At 42.7% G+C, this 15,859-nt stretch overlaps 1 protein-coding gene and 1 long non-coding RNA gene across 3 annotated transcripts in view; one reads left to right on the forward strand and one right to left on the reverse strand.

Annotated features, from left to right (window-relative positions):
• Positions 1 to 1,136: 1,136 nt before the first annotated feature.
• insc (INSC spindle orientation adaptor protein) lies at positions 1,137 to 13,285 on the reverse strand. Its single transcript, XM_085914078.1, has 12 exons — positions 13,227 to 13,285; positions 8,656 to 9,025; positions 8,523 to 8,575; positions 8,232 to 8,355; positions 8,048 to 8,161; positions 4,427 to 4,552; positions 3,160 to 3,331; positions 2,889 to 3,067; positions 2,755 to 2,821; positions 2,392 to 2,547; positions 2,017 to 2,093; positions 1,137 to 1,892 (listed from the first exon to the last, which is right to left on the reverse strand). Exons 1-12 carry the CDS (start codon positions 13,283 to 13,285, stop codon positions 1,764 to 1,766), a joined length of 1,626 nt encoding a protein of 541 aa, XP_085770204.1. The 3' UTR covers positions 1,137 to 1,763.
• The window catches only part of LOC147055348 (uncharacterized), a 29,635-nt gene continuing 20,157 nt past the window's right edge, over positions 6,382 to 15,859 (forward strand). For both annotated transcript variants that reach the window (XR_015066392.1, XR_015066391.1), the window contains exon 1: positions 6,382 to 6,600. This is a non-coding gene — a long non-coding RNA (uncharacterized LOC147055348). The remainder of the gene's footprint in view (positions 6,601 to 15,859) is intronic.

A 15,859-nucleotide genomic window follows, 5' to 3' on the forward strand; every position in this document is an offset into this window, starting at 1 on the left:
TGCGATTCAACTTATTTATTTTTGTTCCTATTTATGCCTTGAACATGGATCAAGCGGGGTGACAATGGAAGCGGCGGGTGCACACCAGGAAACCCAAGGTTGGCGAGCTGAGCTAGCGAGAAAAAAAAAAAAATTTGCTTTTGATCAACTTGCTCTCACGGTCACGGTCAAAGGCAGCGTGGGCATGAAAAGGAAAAAAAAAAGAAAAGAACCTGTTTAGTGGAGCACCGCTGATACATTCTGCCCAAAAGACATATTTGATCACAAAGAGCACACACACATTCATACACACATTGTGCGAGTGTGTGGCTTGAGGGGCAAAAGACAAAGTGAAAGGAAAAAAGACAGAAGAAGAAGATTGTGTCCCCAAGGAGGACAAGACATGTGGCGGAAATGTTGTTGTTGCTTTGTTTCCACACTTACAAGAGATCAAGTTTGGTGCTAGACCACTCACAATTCTGTTTGGGTCGCTTCTTCAAAACTTCTTTTCAAAGCCATGCTGGACCAAAACGACATGAACATGCTGTCTGAAAATATAAGATGAATATTAGACAAAAAAGGAGAGAGAAAATCAGACAAAAAAGAAAAATGTTACAAAAAAACAGAGCAATATAAAACAGAAAATACATTTTAGACAAGAAAAAATAAATGAGAAATGCAACAATAATGGCAACAATAAATAAAATAGACAAAAATACATGAATATCACAACATTTGAAAAAATATTTGGAAAGCTTAAGAAACAGTATTTCCAATATTTATAAAAACATTGTAGATATGTTTTAAAAAGGCAAAAATATTAAATGAATAATGTATGCAGATATATAAGAAAAAAAGAAAACTAAAATCCTGGAAAAACATCAAAAAGATCAAACATGGGATGGGGGGGAAAAAAATGACATTCCTGAAGTGCCACGTTGACCCTTGAGCGTGCAACGAAGCTGCACGGGTCACCCAAACATTTTTCCTTTATTCAATCGGAAAAAGAAGTCCGACGTGGAATATCGCTTCATTTTATCACACAGATGCGAGATTGAAAGCTGCTTGTCTTTATTACATGCTTTGCAATTTAACAAATTCCAATAGCACATGTGATCATGACAAATATGAATGGTAATTTGTGGATTAATTCTACGTGCTGTAAGAATACAAGGCAATGATTCATGCACGCAGTCGTCATAAAAACACAGTACCGTCCGTGGAAACAAGATCTTTAACTGTAATGTAGTTATGCAAATATAGCGGTTTGTATGACTGGAATATTGCAACTTTATATCTGAATTATTAGAAAAATGCTGATCTATTATATTAGTAACATTCTGACTTTTTTTATTGGAAAGATTTGACTTCATCCATATAATATAACTTTTTTTCCCTATTTATAATTACAACTTTATCCTTGGTACACTTATTTTCATCTTGTAATAACTGACTATTATTTGTCATCTTTGTACGTCTTAGGAACAAAAAAAAAAGTAGCTTTATTAGATTTTTTTTTGTACCATTATGAAGAAACAGACTGAAATAGTTGTCTATTGAATCTAGGGTCCGTTGCTTCTGGGTCTATTAAATCGAGATTCTAATCTATACACAATATAAATAAATAGAATACGTGACATGGACTCACAGAATCGGGTTCTGATTTGACCTGTGAAGCGAAGCCACGCTCTTATGTCATATTTCTTTGAACACGTGCACAATGTCTCTGCTCGAGTAATGTTTTATTGTTTCTCGAGCGTAAGATGCGCATCAGCACGTTAGCGTCACACAAAGCTCTCCTCCATGTTGGAGCACAGGAGGAAGGAATCCACCAGGCGCGGTTTGATCAGCTGCTGATAGTCGGCCGCCTCGATGCTGTCCGGACATCCTGATGCTAACCTTCTCAAGGCCGCCTGCACACATAGATGCCAAAATATTAGGGATACGTGAACCATACAAGCGGTAATGAAAAAAAAGTCTGCCTTTCCAAGTTTGTACGGACACACAAATTATGGACAAAACAACACAATTACTAACCAGGCAAGCGACCAAGACGGAGTCGCTGTTATTCCTTTCCTTGGGGGATCGGCACAGCTCGATGAGACGTGGAACGGCTGAAGGCAGCAGAGGGAAAGTTTGGAGACATTAACATCGTCATCACATGTTTAAAGTTATCTGAGAATAGATTGAATTTAATTTGAATAATTGACACTATCTGCCAGTTGAGGAATCCCCCTAAATGCCTGCTTAAAAACAAAATGGCCGCCTTCCTGTTCAATTTTGTGCCTCTGTCATGAAACCCTCTCGTGTTTCCTGTTTTCATAGACTGTCTACTCAATTTTGTGTGAGACAGCAAAACTGGGAGTGATTTGGGGAGAAATTAAATCAACTGTAAACCATCGCCTATAATACCTTTAAGCTGAATGGCAACCTGGGCTACTTCCGAGTCCCGACTGAGACGCGCCAATGTGACAGCGGCCTTCTGCTGCACGCGCTCGCAGGCGGCGCCCTCGGATGGACTTGAGGAAGACGGCCTCTCGCCTAGTAGTAGAAGCAGTTGCTCCACACCTGTCGAGACATTAAAAATAAAGAAAAAAAAAACAGATAAAGTAAGACATAACTTTGTAAAAGTGTGTGTTGTGTTTCAAGCCTAAACTGCACTTTGACAGGCCTGCCGGCAACTATGACTGTATGTAACACAATGCTGCCATCTTGCGGAGCTTTTATGCACAACAGTCAGGGCACATAAAAAGCACAATTTTGAGTCTTTATTACCTTGCTCCTGTAGGACTTCACTCGCGCACTGCTCCAAAACGGAGAGGTTGGCTAAGATTGTTACCACCTAAAATGGAAACATTGAGAGTCAGCACTATTTTTTTTTTAATTCCGGAAGAATGGGGGTGTAGTACCTGGTCTTTAGAGTAGGGCGTGTCTACTCGCTGGCGGTCCTTGCAAGCCTGTAATAGGATGTGAATGGCGTTGAGTTGCAGAAGAATCTCGCAAGCCATGCTGTCGAAGAAGGTGATATTGGCCAGGGCAGCCGATGCCAAAAGGAAGACCTCGCCACAAGAGGCGCTCTCGCACAAGTCTGTCGGACAGGGAAAAATTCAAAGTTCAGACTCTTTTTAAGTATTGCGCACGTATTCTGTTTTGCATTATGCGTAAGGCTTGCTCACTCACTGATGAGCGCCGTGACAATGTCGTGCATGCTCTCCAGAAAGCTGGCCAGGTGTTGCGTGGACGTGTGGTGCGGCGACGTGATCTGCGCCACCACCGCCGCCGCTTCGGCCCGCGCTGCCTCTGCGCTACCTTCGTCCGTCAGGATGTCCGCCAGGCACAATATGCCGTCAACCTGTTTGGGGCCAAGCATCCTTTCATCATTAACACCACTTAAATGGGAATTTTTCTGCGTGACATAATCAAAATATGATATATTAGCTTTTCAGTCGCTTTCATTCCTAACGACTCCAATTTACTTTTTTTACATTGTTGCAATTCAGATTTTCTCCACGTGAAGGCAGTGTTGCACATCACATTAGCTTTGTGCTTCTTTATGCACTTTACATCATTTTTTTTGAGCAAATAGCTTGACAATTTAATTTCAAAATGCAATAATTTTTTGTTATACAGTTGATAAAATGCACATGACTAATATATCCATCCAATTATTGTGTGCTCTAGAATAATCAAATGAATTTGTTTGGCTCTTACCCTTACTCTTGATGATGAATAGTTAGAAATTCAATACTGAATACAATGCACCGTCACTTTTGGGGGTGAAAAAGTTTAGAAACTCACTTTAATAATTCATCTACAGCTGTCACTCATCCACGTTTAAAGGACACTTCCCTATTTTGGTCTCTGTGGACGTCAGCAGCAGTGACGTGTAAACACCCCTTGTTAACCCGCCCCCCCATCCGAGGTTCCTTCCGAAAAGAGCATCTTTCTGAACCTGGAGTTGACCTCACATAACTGCATTGACTGAGGAAGGGAAGGGGGGGGGGGGGAAGCCCAAGTTTTTGCTTTCAATCCATTTATTACGGCCACCAATTATACACAGGTTTCACGGCAATCCCAGATCCAACACTAAAAGACAGGTGACACCAGAGAACGGACTATCTGTCAATCATCTGGCCTGCTCCTGAAATTTGTTAGCCATCAAGTTCCATGTTATGATTCCATCAAGTCCCAATAGGTTGATGCAAGCAAGCAGCGTATCGGCTGATAAACAGCACCTGCACATCACCGGCGGCCTCCACGGCGACAGTTGTGTTTGTCGAGGCTGAGCGGACGCGGCTGACGGACGCTCCCCTGACGACGCCTCGCTCATCGAGAGCGGACTTTGCTTCAAAAGACTTTTCACGCCTAGAAGCTTTTGTTTCCCCCCCCCCTCAGTCTTACATTTTCAAAATACTCCGGTATAAGATCAAAGTAGGTGCGTGGCTACCTTGTCTAGCTGCTTGATGCCCTCCTCCACGCAGCAGATAGAGGCCACGGTCCTCAGAGCGTGAGCGTAGAGGCCTTGGAAGCGATCCTGCCGACAGATCTTGAACAATGACACCACCGCTCCTTCCTGCCACACATTCAAAGATGTTTGCTTGAACCCTTGGACCATAAAACTTTTTAAAGCACCAAAGCATTTCACTTGCAAGGATCCCACTGTTTGAAATTGACTTTGAGTGACCAAGTGAAAAATGTTAGGGTGCATCCAAAATCTTTTTTTTTTTTTCTCTCAGATCGAGCAGTCCGACCGTGGTCTTCCCAGGATCCGGGCTGTCCAATCATCCAAACAGGAAAAAGTGGTCAGGGTGTGGAGGGCAGCGTGATTGGCCACTCCACATGGTGAACAATGCACGACTGCTCTAATGGGCTTATTAGGATAATGGCTGTCCTTCCACCAGGTAATTCCACCTATTTGCGCACAGATGACTACCTGGAAGTGTGTCTGCATGGAGATGTGGCCGATTTTTTTTTTAGCTTCTCATCATCTTCTCACTGTTTTCACTTCATGAAATATGCAATGTTTATCCAACGTGATGAATTTCAATGTTTTGTTGTCGCCGACAGGTCATTCCGGGACCTTCTATTGACGTAAATGTGCAACGAGCTGGTGGCCCTCGCAATATAATGCTTCCCTTAACTTTTGTGTTTCCATAGGCCTTCATTATAGATGATTTTTAGCTACATTTGGCTCTTTGTCCATTTCAGAATGTTGCAATCATAGTGCATTGTGGCATGTGGTCTGGCTGAAAACAAAAATACGTGTGCGGTGAACTTTGACCAAGCTCATTTTAACTAGAGGCCACCCTTGAAAGTACCATGGCTCAGTGGTTGAATAACTTTAATACAGTTTACATAATTGTGTTTTACAATACTTAATTACAGATCAGTCACACTGAATATCAGCTGGGATAGACGCCAACCCTTCAACCATCACGCAATTCTAAATAAAATGATGGATTCAAGATGACTGATATATATATATATATATATATATATATATATATATATATATATATATATATATATATATATATATATATATATATATATTTTTTTTTTTTTTCGTAGTCTATACGAATTTTAAATACGCTGTTAAGAAAAGATTTGCTTCTTGAATCCTGCTGTGAACTATCCAGTAATGCGATTACTTTATCGTTTGTTCCACCTGCATGGCCGCTTTGCTTTTCACACGTCATCGAGCAACTTTTCCCTCATTTTCTAAAACTTCACCCAAACATCATCACGCACACAGCTAAAAATGTCTCTGCAGCGGCGTATTTGCACCAACGGAATCATGCAGCATGTAATTCTGTCATTTGCGCTTCATTGCGCACAAAGTATCACGTCAACTCTTATTTACACAGAAACCGTTTTTATAATGTGTTTACTACTGACGGACAAGTCATAGTCTAATTTTGGTCCACAGTCACTGTATGTGGTTTAAATAACCAACAAAAATCCGTGAACCTTGAAAACGCAACCAAGCAACATAACTCAGCAAAAAACCCTTAGAAAAAGTAAGATTATTGCGTTTTGAAGTGTTTAAATGCAAGACTTGGGACTAGGAGCAACCTCTTAAATGTAAAATGAATTATTCATAAATATCTGGCTTCCTTGTTATTGCTCCAATGAAAATAAAACTGCTTACTTAGAAATGTCCATATAGCTCAAATATATCACTGGTACACTTTAAATTTGTTTATTGCTCCCGATAGTCCATTCTCTTGATTTGATTCCTCTCGAGCGCTTATGGCGCTGCTCCTATACTTTGTTTATGTCAACGCTTTTAGCCAATCAGATTTCAGCACCAGTGGGCGTTGCCAGGTAGGACAAAATGCAGTAATAATATCACGGTCAAATTGTTGATTGGCAGATGAAAAGCAGCAGGTGTGACGTCGTCGCGTTTGCGTTGGCTCTGCAGATGGCCGACAGCTAACTAGCTACCCGTTTCAAGTTGACCAAAAGTTGATTTATTAATCCAAAATGTCAAAATTACGCTCAGGAAATGTGTTTAAAATGTTTATTGTCACCTTTTGAACTGAATACAACACCAAATGTTCAACTTTTGAGTGGACTGGACCGTCAACATGGCCTCATTTTGAAGAACCGTCACTTTCTGTGAGTACATTGCTACAGATTTCTTTGGGTCATTTTGGTATGTATTGTGCTGTTGTCTAACTTCTTGATAGTATTCCAACAAGTTATTTTGAACCTGCATTATTTCTCACTGAAATGTATTTCCAACAAAGACTAAAACTATATGCCTGTCACTTTTGTGAATTTATTGAATTTATCAATTGCATATGAATACTTAATAGTATAGTATTATAATACATTATTACCATGTAAAACCGCTCCATCCTAATGGTCATTTCAAATTTAGGGGTGTATTTCACTACAATATTTTTCTTACAAAATACAACTTAAGACATCTTACAAGTCGTATGTGAGTCACAGTCTACTTAATGTGCACACTGACTCATCAATTTATGTCACGCCGTTACTCACCATGTTCAATGTATGTACTGTGTGTCACCAAAGAAGAAATATCAGCTCTCCTTCCCAGCATTTAAAAATCTAATCGCATTTAACGGGAGAAAGGGAGGAAAAAAAGAAGATAAGTACGCCCTCTGCGGAAAATGATAATCAGGATTGGAGAAGCTTGGACACTATCCAGAAATTACGCACAATGTTGTGTAACGTGTGCTTGTGTGTGTGTGTGTGTGTGTGTGTGTGTGTGTGTGTGTGTGTGTGTGTGTGTGTGTGTGTGTGTGTGTGTGTGTGTGTGTGTGTGTGTGTGTGTGTGTGTGTGTGTGTGTGTGTGTGTGTGTGTGTGTGTGTGTGTGTGTGTGTGTGTGTGTGTGTGTGTGTGTGTGTGTGTGCGTGTAGGTGGCAAGATTTAAAGCGATTTTTATTTTTAATCTTATTTATGAGAGATAACACTAAAAGAAATACGTTAAGTTTATAGAATAAGTTTTCAAATAACTCGTACATTGTCCCCAAGTTAAATGGCGTAAATACTAAATTAGCTAACTAATTAGTTTTTTTGTGTGTATTACGGGTACTGGAAGGTGAGCTCCCACTGTCCACCATTCTCTAAGGAAGGGCGGATTGATGAGTAGACACAACTAAGCCACGTGATCAACGCTCTGTGCTAATGGGAACTGACAGTATTGATCTTACAATCTGTGTACGTGTGTGTGTCCTGGAAGTGGCCAGCTAACTAATGGCCCGCCCAATTGAGACTTACTGTCTGATATGCTGCCTAATCTTGCAGTTAAACAACCTCTTACACTTAAAAGGCAGGGTACATCCATAGATTGTTAAAGACACCAAGCACAACAATAAATTTAACATCAATAACTGCCCAGTGATCTGCAAGAGTGGAGGAAAAATCATCTTTTCTGTATTAGTTGAAATGGGTATTGTTGTTAGTTGATTTGGAATAATATCCAAATCAGCATGGCCACAATAGCTCAGAACGACTAGTATCAGATTTTAACTTAGCCAATGTGACTTTAATGTGGACACCCTGGACTCAAGTTGGACCCGGTCTTCTCATTACCTTGGCAATGATGCTGCAGAGCTGCGGTCCATCCTGGGTAAGGGACAGCAGGTTGCTGATGGCACTGCCGATGGTGTGGACATTGTCTGAAGATTCAATCTGTTTGATCAGAACCTGCAAGAAGACGTCAAAGAAGTGACAATCAAGCCGAAAAGACGTTCGTCTGTAATTTACAAATGCAAACCTGGATCTCATTGGCTAATGCCATGTCAATCATATTGCTGAATGATTCACTGACATCCGTCAGGATCTCGTGGATAGCGTCTCTCATGGACTTTAGGAAGAACTCATCCTCGGTGTGAATGCACCTGCAGGGAAAAGTGGCAATAAATGGACATGGTCTGGTCAGAATGTTCAACTGGAACTCAAATTTCTGTGAAAGCCACCCACTTTTCGAGACAGTTGCACTCACAGAACTGAACCCATGGTGTCCAGCAAGTGAGCCACGAGACAGTGAATCAGTAAATGGTTGTACCTTTCTGTGATATTTGTCAGCTCCATGCACTTCTCCAGGAGAGACGTCTCAAACTGTAACAGACGCAAAACCACATGGATGAGTGACCTGACCTCACCAGTCGAGTGCTCAAAGAGCCCGACATCGAGATCACCTTCTGCATTTCGGGCGGCGTGCTGCGTGCTGCGCTGTACTCGTGCACCAGGGAGCGCACGTGGCAGTTTGCTCGTACCGCTGTACTGTGGACCCTCTGCCAACGTCCCTTCTCCAGCCGCTGGAACATCTTACCCAGCTCGGTGCTGACCACGAGGGCCCGACGAAGCAGCGTCTGCAGGTTGTTGCGGGCCACGTGGTCCCCCACCGCCCCCGTCCCGGCGGACACGATCAGCTCGGTCTGCTGGGCGTCGTCCTCGACCTCAATGGGTTTGGCCTGGAGCACGCACATGCACTCCACCTCCGTCATGTGACGCAAGTCCTCCATCCAGCGCTGGACCGAGTCCACCTGCAGGCACTGCGTGCGACTGCTGCTGGATGAACAACCACAGGAAAAAGTAAGTGACCCACATTTAGTCCAAAGTCAACACACTCAAATTTAATTTGCTTTGTGGAATTGGGTTCTGGGTTCAAATCTCTGCTCTGCAGATTACTTTGTCTCCCTGTGCTTGTACGGAATTTCCGTGGATCCGTGATGAACAAAATGAGAGCAAGTGGTATTGAAAAGGGTTAGGGTTAGATTGATGGAGCTTGGCAGAGTTCCTGTAATTCTTACCTCCATCAGATTTTTGCTAGCTATTTGACAAAAGCTGCTTTTTGCAAGAATCCACGACGGGTGTCTGCGTTGGCCGACAAGTGGTCGCACCAGGCAAACATGTCAATACTTTCCTAATGAACTGCAGCTTAAGGGCAATCTAGAGTCCAGGTAGCTGGGGAGTCCTCAAAGTGGCTGGCTCAATGCCTACAACATCTCTAATTTTCATCCCCGTGCACCAGATGTAGTCGGCCACATTGAAGGCTGGCGTAGAGGATTGCGGTGGTGTGTGTGTTCACCAAACACACATTTTCCATCGGCGAGCTGTCTGGACGCATGACGGCTATTGAGTTTCAACTACGCAGGACAGAATCATTAAAAAGAACACAGCTCCATTTCTGTCTAATCCACTAACAAACCTAACGGCAGCCAGCGGTTTATGAAAGCAAATCAATGTGGGCTTTTCTTTGGGTCACGCAAAGGTCTCATTCAGTGAGAAAAGCCACGAATTCCGCCAACCCTCCACGGCAACAAACTGAGCCAATCAGAGAGCCACCAAGGACTCAATCATAGGAAACATTAATACCTTCAGTGGAATACCATAGGTCGCACAATCTGAAATTCAACCACACTTTTCATTTAATACATTTTAATATCAAAATCAAATTCATGACTCTATAATTAGAATCGATGCATAATTCAAATTTAATTCAAAGTAAAAACACAACTTCCTCTCCTGAGAAGAGAATGTCAAATTTGGATCGTGTCAGCAAACCTCTCGATGAACGCGATGCCGGGTGAGTCACACTCAGACATCTTGATGAGCACTCGTTCTGGCCGACGAGGGGGAAAGCTCTCACTTTGGCATCATTTCATACGATTAACCACTTAGAGACACCTAAAGCAAGCTGGCCATTTTCAAACCATTTTTTTTCCCACACACATTATATAACATCATCGCAAAAGAATGAGCCGGGTTGGATTTACTCGCCTCGCCGGCCGCAAATCGTCGATGATGAGGATAATAATAGGTCTGTTTTCCAAAGGAAGGGAAGCGGTGCATTTCACTTTGACAAACATAACAAATATTTACATGCCGGCCTCAGAGAGGGCTCTCGGCAGCTACGCGGTCTGTAATAATAGCGGTCTTCTCCCTCCGAGAGGAAGAAATCAGCCGTTCGCTACCTTGGGACTCATTAAATCACAACAGCCGTTTTTCAGGCTCTGGTGTGACTTAAAATAAAAAAAGTTGAAGGAGATAAACAAACACATTCAACCCAAAAGAGGAGAAGAAACGAGTCTCAGGTGTTCAAATGAAATAGCCTGACAAACAGTCACATCTTGTTTCTGCTTGTCTCTGATAGGGCTTCCAAGATGGATAATTCCCAAGTCCACTTCATTTCCCAATCGATACTTGAGTTCAGGTTGAAATGAAAGCAAATTATCTGTCTTTTGCTCGGACAAGACGTTGCGGACGGTAGCAGGGCTATGTGTGGTCCGGGACCAAATCTGCCAAAAAGTGGTTGGGGCCTTAAGTTGTTTCTATTCACCTTAAGACATTCCGGACAATAAAACGTGTCCAGATTTCTAGGAAATACCCAATTCTGTAAGGATATTTCTGCTTGTGAGAAAATAAAAACTGTGAGTGATTCATTTTGGAAGCAGTTGCACTTCTGGTGTTGTTCCTGATGATGAATCATTGCTCAGTCACATGATGTTTCCCTTCTCCAGAACTCTGGTATAGGATAGTGAATGGGCTAACCAATTTAGTTCTGCCATTCGTTGTCTACACTGGCTTGGATCAATACCGTCTGATTTGGGTGATCCGAGACTATGGATTGATTATCAATCTAGGCAGGTCATCTCAAAGTCTAAACCCTTAGTCTTGTTCTTTGGACTTTACCAAGTCATCAAACTAGTGCACTTCTCTGACAAACATCCTCACAGTGTATGAGTCAGTGCATCCGTGGCTAAAAACAGCTAGTTTGCATGAGAACACACCACGACCATCCGTCTCAGTGCCAAAAGTTCTGTCAGCCGACGTGGCGGAGTTAGCCTGCGGCATATGGGCAGGTGTGCAGCAGAGCAGATGTTGTCGCTCAAGTATGGCGGTTAAAATGCAGCTGGAACTAATTTGCGACTGAGGGAGGGGTGTGGTCGCCCAAAACATTCATACTGGAAACGTACTCCGCCCTCGGCTGATTTGCGTTTTAACAACCCTTCATAGATCACGAGTGAAGGTTTAGCCATCTTGGCTTTGAATCAACTCAGTGATAGACAGTCTCGATGGAGAGACCGAGTTCCAAATGATGCTCGAAAATCAACGAGACTTTGACGTACAGTAGGTATGTATGTCAAATTTCACAGTACACAGAAAATCAGTTCTGTATGTCTCTTGGTGTTTGCTACTCAACTCACATTTGGTACAGTCCTTGCTGAGCAGTTTAAAGTTCTCACCGAGCAGTTTAAAACTCTCAAAGCAATTTTGGATTAGGGAGGAAGGAAGCAACTCTTCACTCCTGACGTGATAGATATATATTTCGTGGTGGCTGTGGCGCCAAATGTCACATTTGCAAAAAGACCACAGAAGAAGTGCGTCCGGCATGGCGTCCCAAGTGGAAATGTGGGCAGAAAAGAAAATCATTGTGGATTGGTTTGGACTGAGGGAGGAGAAACCAAGACAAATCCAAAAAGAAGTCAATTTAATAACAAAGGGAGTGAAAATCCTTGTAAATGGAAAATACGTCTTGTAAATACGACACACCAGAGAAGAGTGTTGTTCTCAGCGATGCCAATACAGATTGCAGCTGCCTTCGCAGTCTCCAAAGATTCTCCAGCTGCATTCACTGAGGAGCTCAAATCCCCCGGCCAGTGTCTCTACCATCCATTGATGTTTTCGTGAGACATATGAGCCATTGAAGATGGTAAAAGCACATGGTACCAATGGTAAATCCCCACTCTGATTTTGTCCCGCCCTAAGTTTATATCCACGTGGTAATTGGATACCATGCCCTCTGACTAGTCCATTTTGGTCTTGATGGCAAGCCACGGCAGACATTTGACTGCCAGATGTTGTCGGCTGACCTTTCAAGTAAAGCCAGGAAACTGCATCTAGTCAATTTTGCCGGCTTTCACGCATGAATGTGATCATCTCTGTCATTTCTCTTGCTCTATTTTTTGGAGTCTGCGCTCTAGCTCGCTCTGTACAAAATGTCCCATCCCAGGTGTTGATTCCCCGGCTGATAGTTTATCCAAAAAGCAGAAATATTTAAAGCGATGTTTTGTACACACAGATGTTTTGTGGTCGCAAGCGTATTTGCAAATGTTTAGCTAAGGTCTCCACCCTAATTTCTAAAACTGGACATACACAATCCATGTATGATTTGTTCTTTCCATTTTCAGTGGACTCTACACACCCAAGCACCGAGGCATTCCGTGTAAGGTGGCATGTTAACCTTTGGTGCACTGCCCAACAATTCCATCCTCACTTTGCGGAATTTGTCAAAATCCAAGCTGCTCAAAACAATATTATGACCATTCATACTTTTGGTATGGCCCAAAGCTACATACCTCAAATCGTCTACATTATAAGGGGTCAAAGGGGACCAAAGTGGGCTGGTGTTATTTTACACTATAGCACCTATTACTGTTATTGTCAATATGGTGTTTGTTTTCGACGACTGTACACTCCGACGTAGTCTTTTAAAGAAACATCCTTGGTTTATGTTGGACTACAGAGTTCTCCAAATGTGTTTGATGCTAACCGAATTGCTAGCCCTGGTGGGACTATCATTTATGCTGGAGCTTGATGTATTCATTTCCATTTTGGAATCGGTCTTTACTGTATGATGGAAATGGGGCTTCATATTGCATCAGCCACTCTTGTGGCAGCTTTGGCCACTGGACGCTTTACAATAAAGATCCACTGCCAAGCCCCAAGTGTCCGTGAGGCCTTCCTTTTCACCCTTCCTACTTGCCTGCTGGGAGAAGAAGACAGCGAGCTGCTCTGCCTGGAGCTGCACTGCGGAGTTGCCATTCTTTCGTCCACCTTTCCGCTTCAGATAATCACCTGGAACACGAAGGAAACATATTTAATTAGTCTTGCAAGGAATAGAAACAACTGGCTCATCCACTTGAATGTCTCCTTATTGATCTGCTACAGAGTGTCCCATTCTTGTCTAGCCTTTCTTTGGCTACAACTAATTTAATTATGAATGAAACTCTCTGTTAGGAGTCGCTGCGAGGCTGCTGTGGTGCGCCAGTGGAATCATATTTCTTATCTTCTAATTTATTGGCTGGCTGCCAGCCAGGGCCTCTCTCTGTCTCTCTTTCTCTCTCAGCACTACTTTGAGCCTTAAGTGCCGCAACTTTATTCCACCCGTTTTTTATTGATGAATCCCATTTGGATTAGTCCATTTTCGAGCGGGAGATGCCACGGAGGCACTCTGCCTCCCCCCCCCCCCTCGTTGCTGCCGCCTTCCGGAGAGCTGATCTCTAATCCTTTTTAGTTAATTATATCGTGCAGTGCGGCTACTCATTTTGTGTTTACTGTAGAGTTTAATTACAAACCGATAGTTAGTAAGAAGTGACAATGTGTCCCACTCACGCACAACAACACGTTGTATAAGTCAGACTTTGTTGGAATTGCTGGGAGCTGTTCACATTTTATATCCGCAAGCAGAAACAGAAGCGCTGGGCACCGTGCAGAAGAAATACAATGAATTGATTCCTATTATGTATCAGATGCTGTTGTCATATTTATGAAATACGATAACATAATCACCTCTACCCAATTCTCCAAGATCCCGTTACACCACCTGCGCCACAACTTAGACCTGCTCTTAGCTGGTCTAAAGTCTAGTCCATTTTCAGTCACCAAATTTTGAGGTTTGCCAGGGTCGTGTAAAAGGAACCAACCTTGGTCCGCTATACGTCCAGCATGGCGCAAAGCATTCTGCCAATTTCCCGAGCACAGTAAATTCAACTTTCACAAAAATCAAGATGCGCCAGTTTTTATGCCAAGCGCACGTGCGCTCTCTACAAAAATAAGAGCCCTTAGTGTTTGTTTTAAATAGAGCATAGCCAGAACTACGTGAAGGCAAAACCGGTGGCTTGATGAACATCCAAGCATGTCATCAAAACCGCAAATGTTACACAACTGTGGATTTTCTTTCAAAGATGAGAGAGCTTCCACAGCACACTAGCTAATTTACATACTACCAAAGACATTTCATGTCCGGCATTGAAACGCGAGCTACCCTTGCCTGCGGGTTTCCGCCGCCGGTGGGCTGTGGTGTCTGGAGTAAGGTGGACCAAACAAAGGACACATTTGTTTTGGCTTCATGTCGCATGGCGGTTAAAGCAGGAAGCTCTCATTGCATGTTTACCTTCCGTAATGACTGTCGAACAAATTTTATTGATCAACAAAATTTTCTTGTTTATTTATCATTGGATTCGAAACAGTGTAATGGCAGTACATATGTATTTTATTAACTTTGGGCACAAAGTTATGTACATGGTGTTCTGCTTCCGCATTTCACGTTTTTGTTTTTTTTTGTTTACAAATACAACCCAGTCAAGTGGCAAAGAAAGCTCAAGAAGTTGAATTTACACTGCGGAGGGAGCTCACAGTCTCTCTTAGTCACGATCAACCAGTCACTGTATGAAAATAAATGCTCAGTTGCTTTCATGTCAGCTCTGTGGTGAGCTTGAACGAGTCTTCGCAGACTCTGTGACAAACCACTGACTGACATGAAGATTTAAAACTCATCACAGTCTTGCCTCAAATGAAGCGTCCGCCTGTGCCCTGAAAGAAGAACAGGGTGGAGGCCATTTTTAATATTCAACTCTTTCAGACTGTGTCCTGCTTTTACTGCTTTCCTGACACAAACAAATTGCATTTTTTTGCATGTACTGTTTACAGTCCACTTGGTCCTTTATCTGAAGGACTCTAAATACTCTACATTCCACTGATTACATTGACATGGAGCTCCCTGAACTCTGCCTACAAAGGCCGATATTTGGACCTGGTCACTGTCGTGTATAAACGGCATGAAAATTGAAAGTAGGTTGGAGGAATCCACCCAAGACTAAATGTTAAAAATGTATATAGCGTATCTATTCCCCGCTAATTACCCAGTTTGGCAGGGAAGCCGTCATTTCACTTTGAGCGATGCGGCGACATAAATCTTGCCATTAACAACACGCCCCCTCCGCCTCCTGCAACCTAATGGTAGAAAATCGACAACGAGCAGCTGACATGTGTCAGACTGGGGTGACAGGGGGAAGTCTCTAAACGAGGACGATGCTGACAAATAAGTGCAGGTGATGCCCTTTTCCGTATTTATCATAATTCATGTCATTTCCTGCATTACAATATGGTTAGCGTTGTGGCTAGCATGTTAGAATCTAATCAATTCTTATTCAATAGTATCTAGTATGTCAACCTTGATACCTAAAGAGACAACATAAGTAGACTTGTTCCCCAAACGTGACATCAGATTGTACAGAAGCTATTCAGCACTGGATGATCTGCTTTTGGTCTTGTTCTGGTTCTGTCTAATACATTTTTATTGGTCTCTGAGACAGAAACCTTTTCAAGTCCAAGCTG

This window comes from Syngnathus leptorhynchus, chromosome 6, assembly GCF_054491065.1.
Source record: "Syngnathus leptorhynchus isolate UIUO chromosome 6, UIUO_Slep, whole genome shotgun sequence".
Lineage (NCBI taxonomy): Eukaryota > Metazoa > Chordata > Actinopteri > Syngnathiformes > Syngnathidae > Syngnathus > Syngnathus leptorhynchus.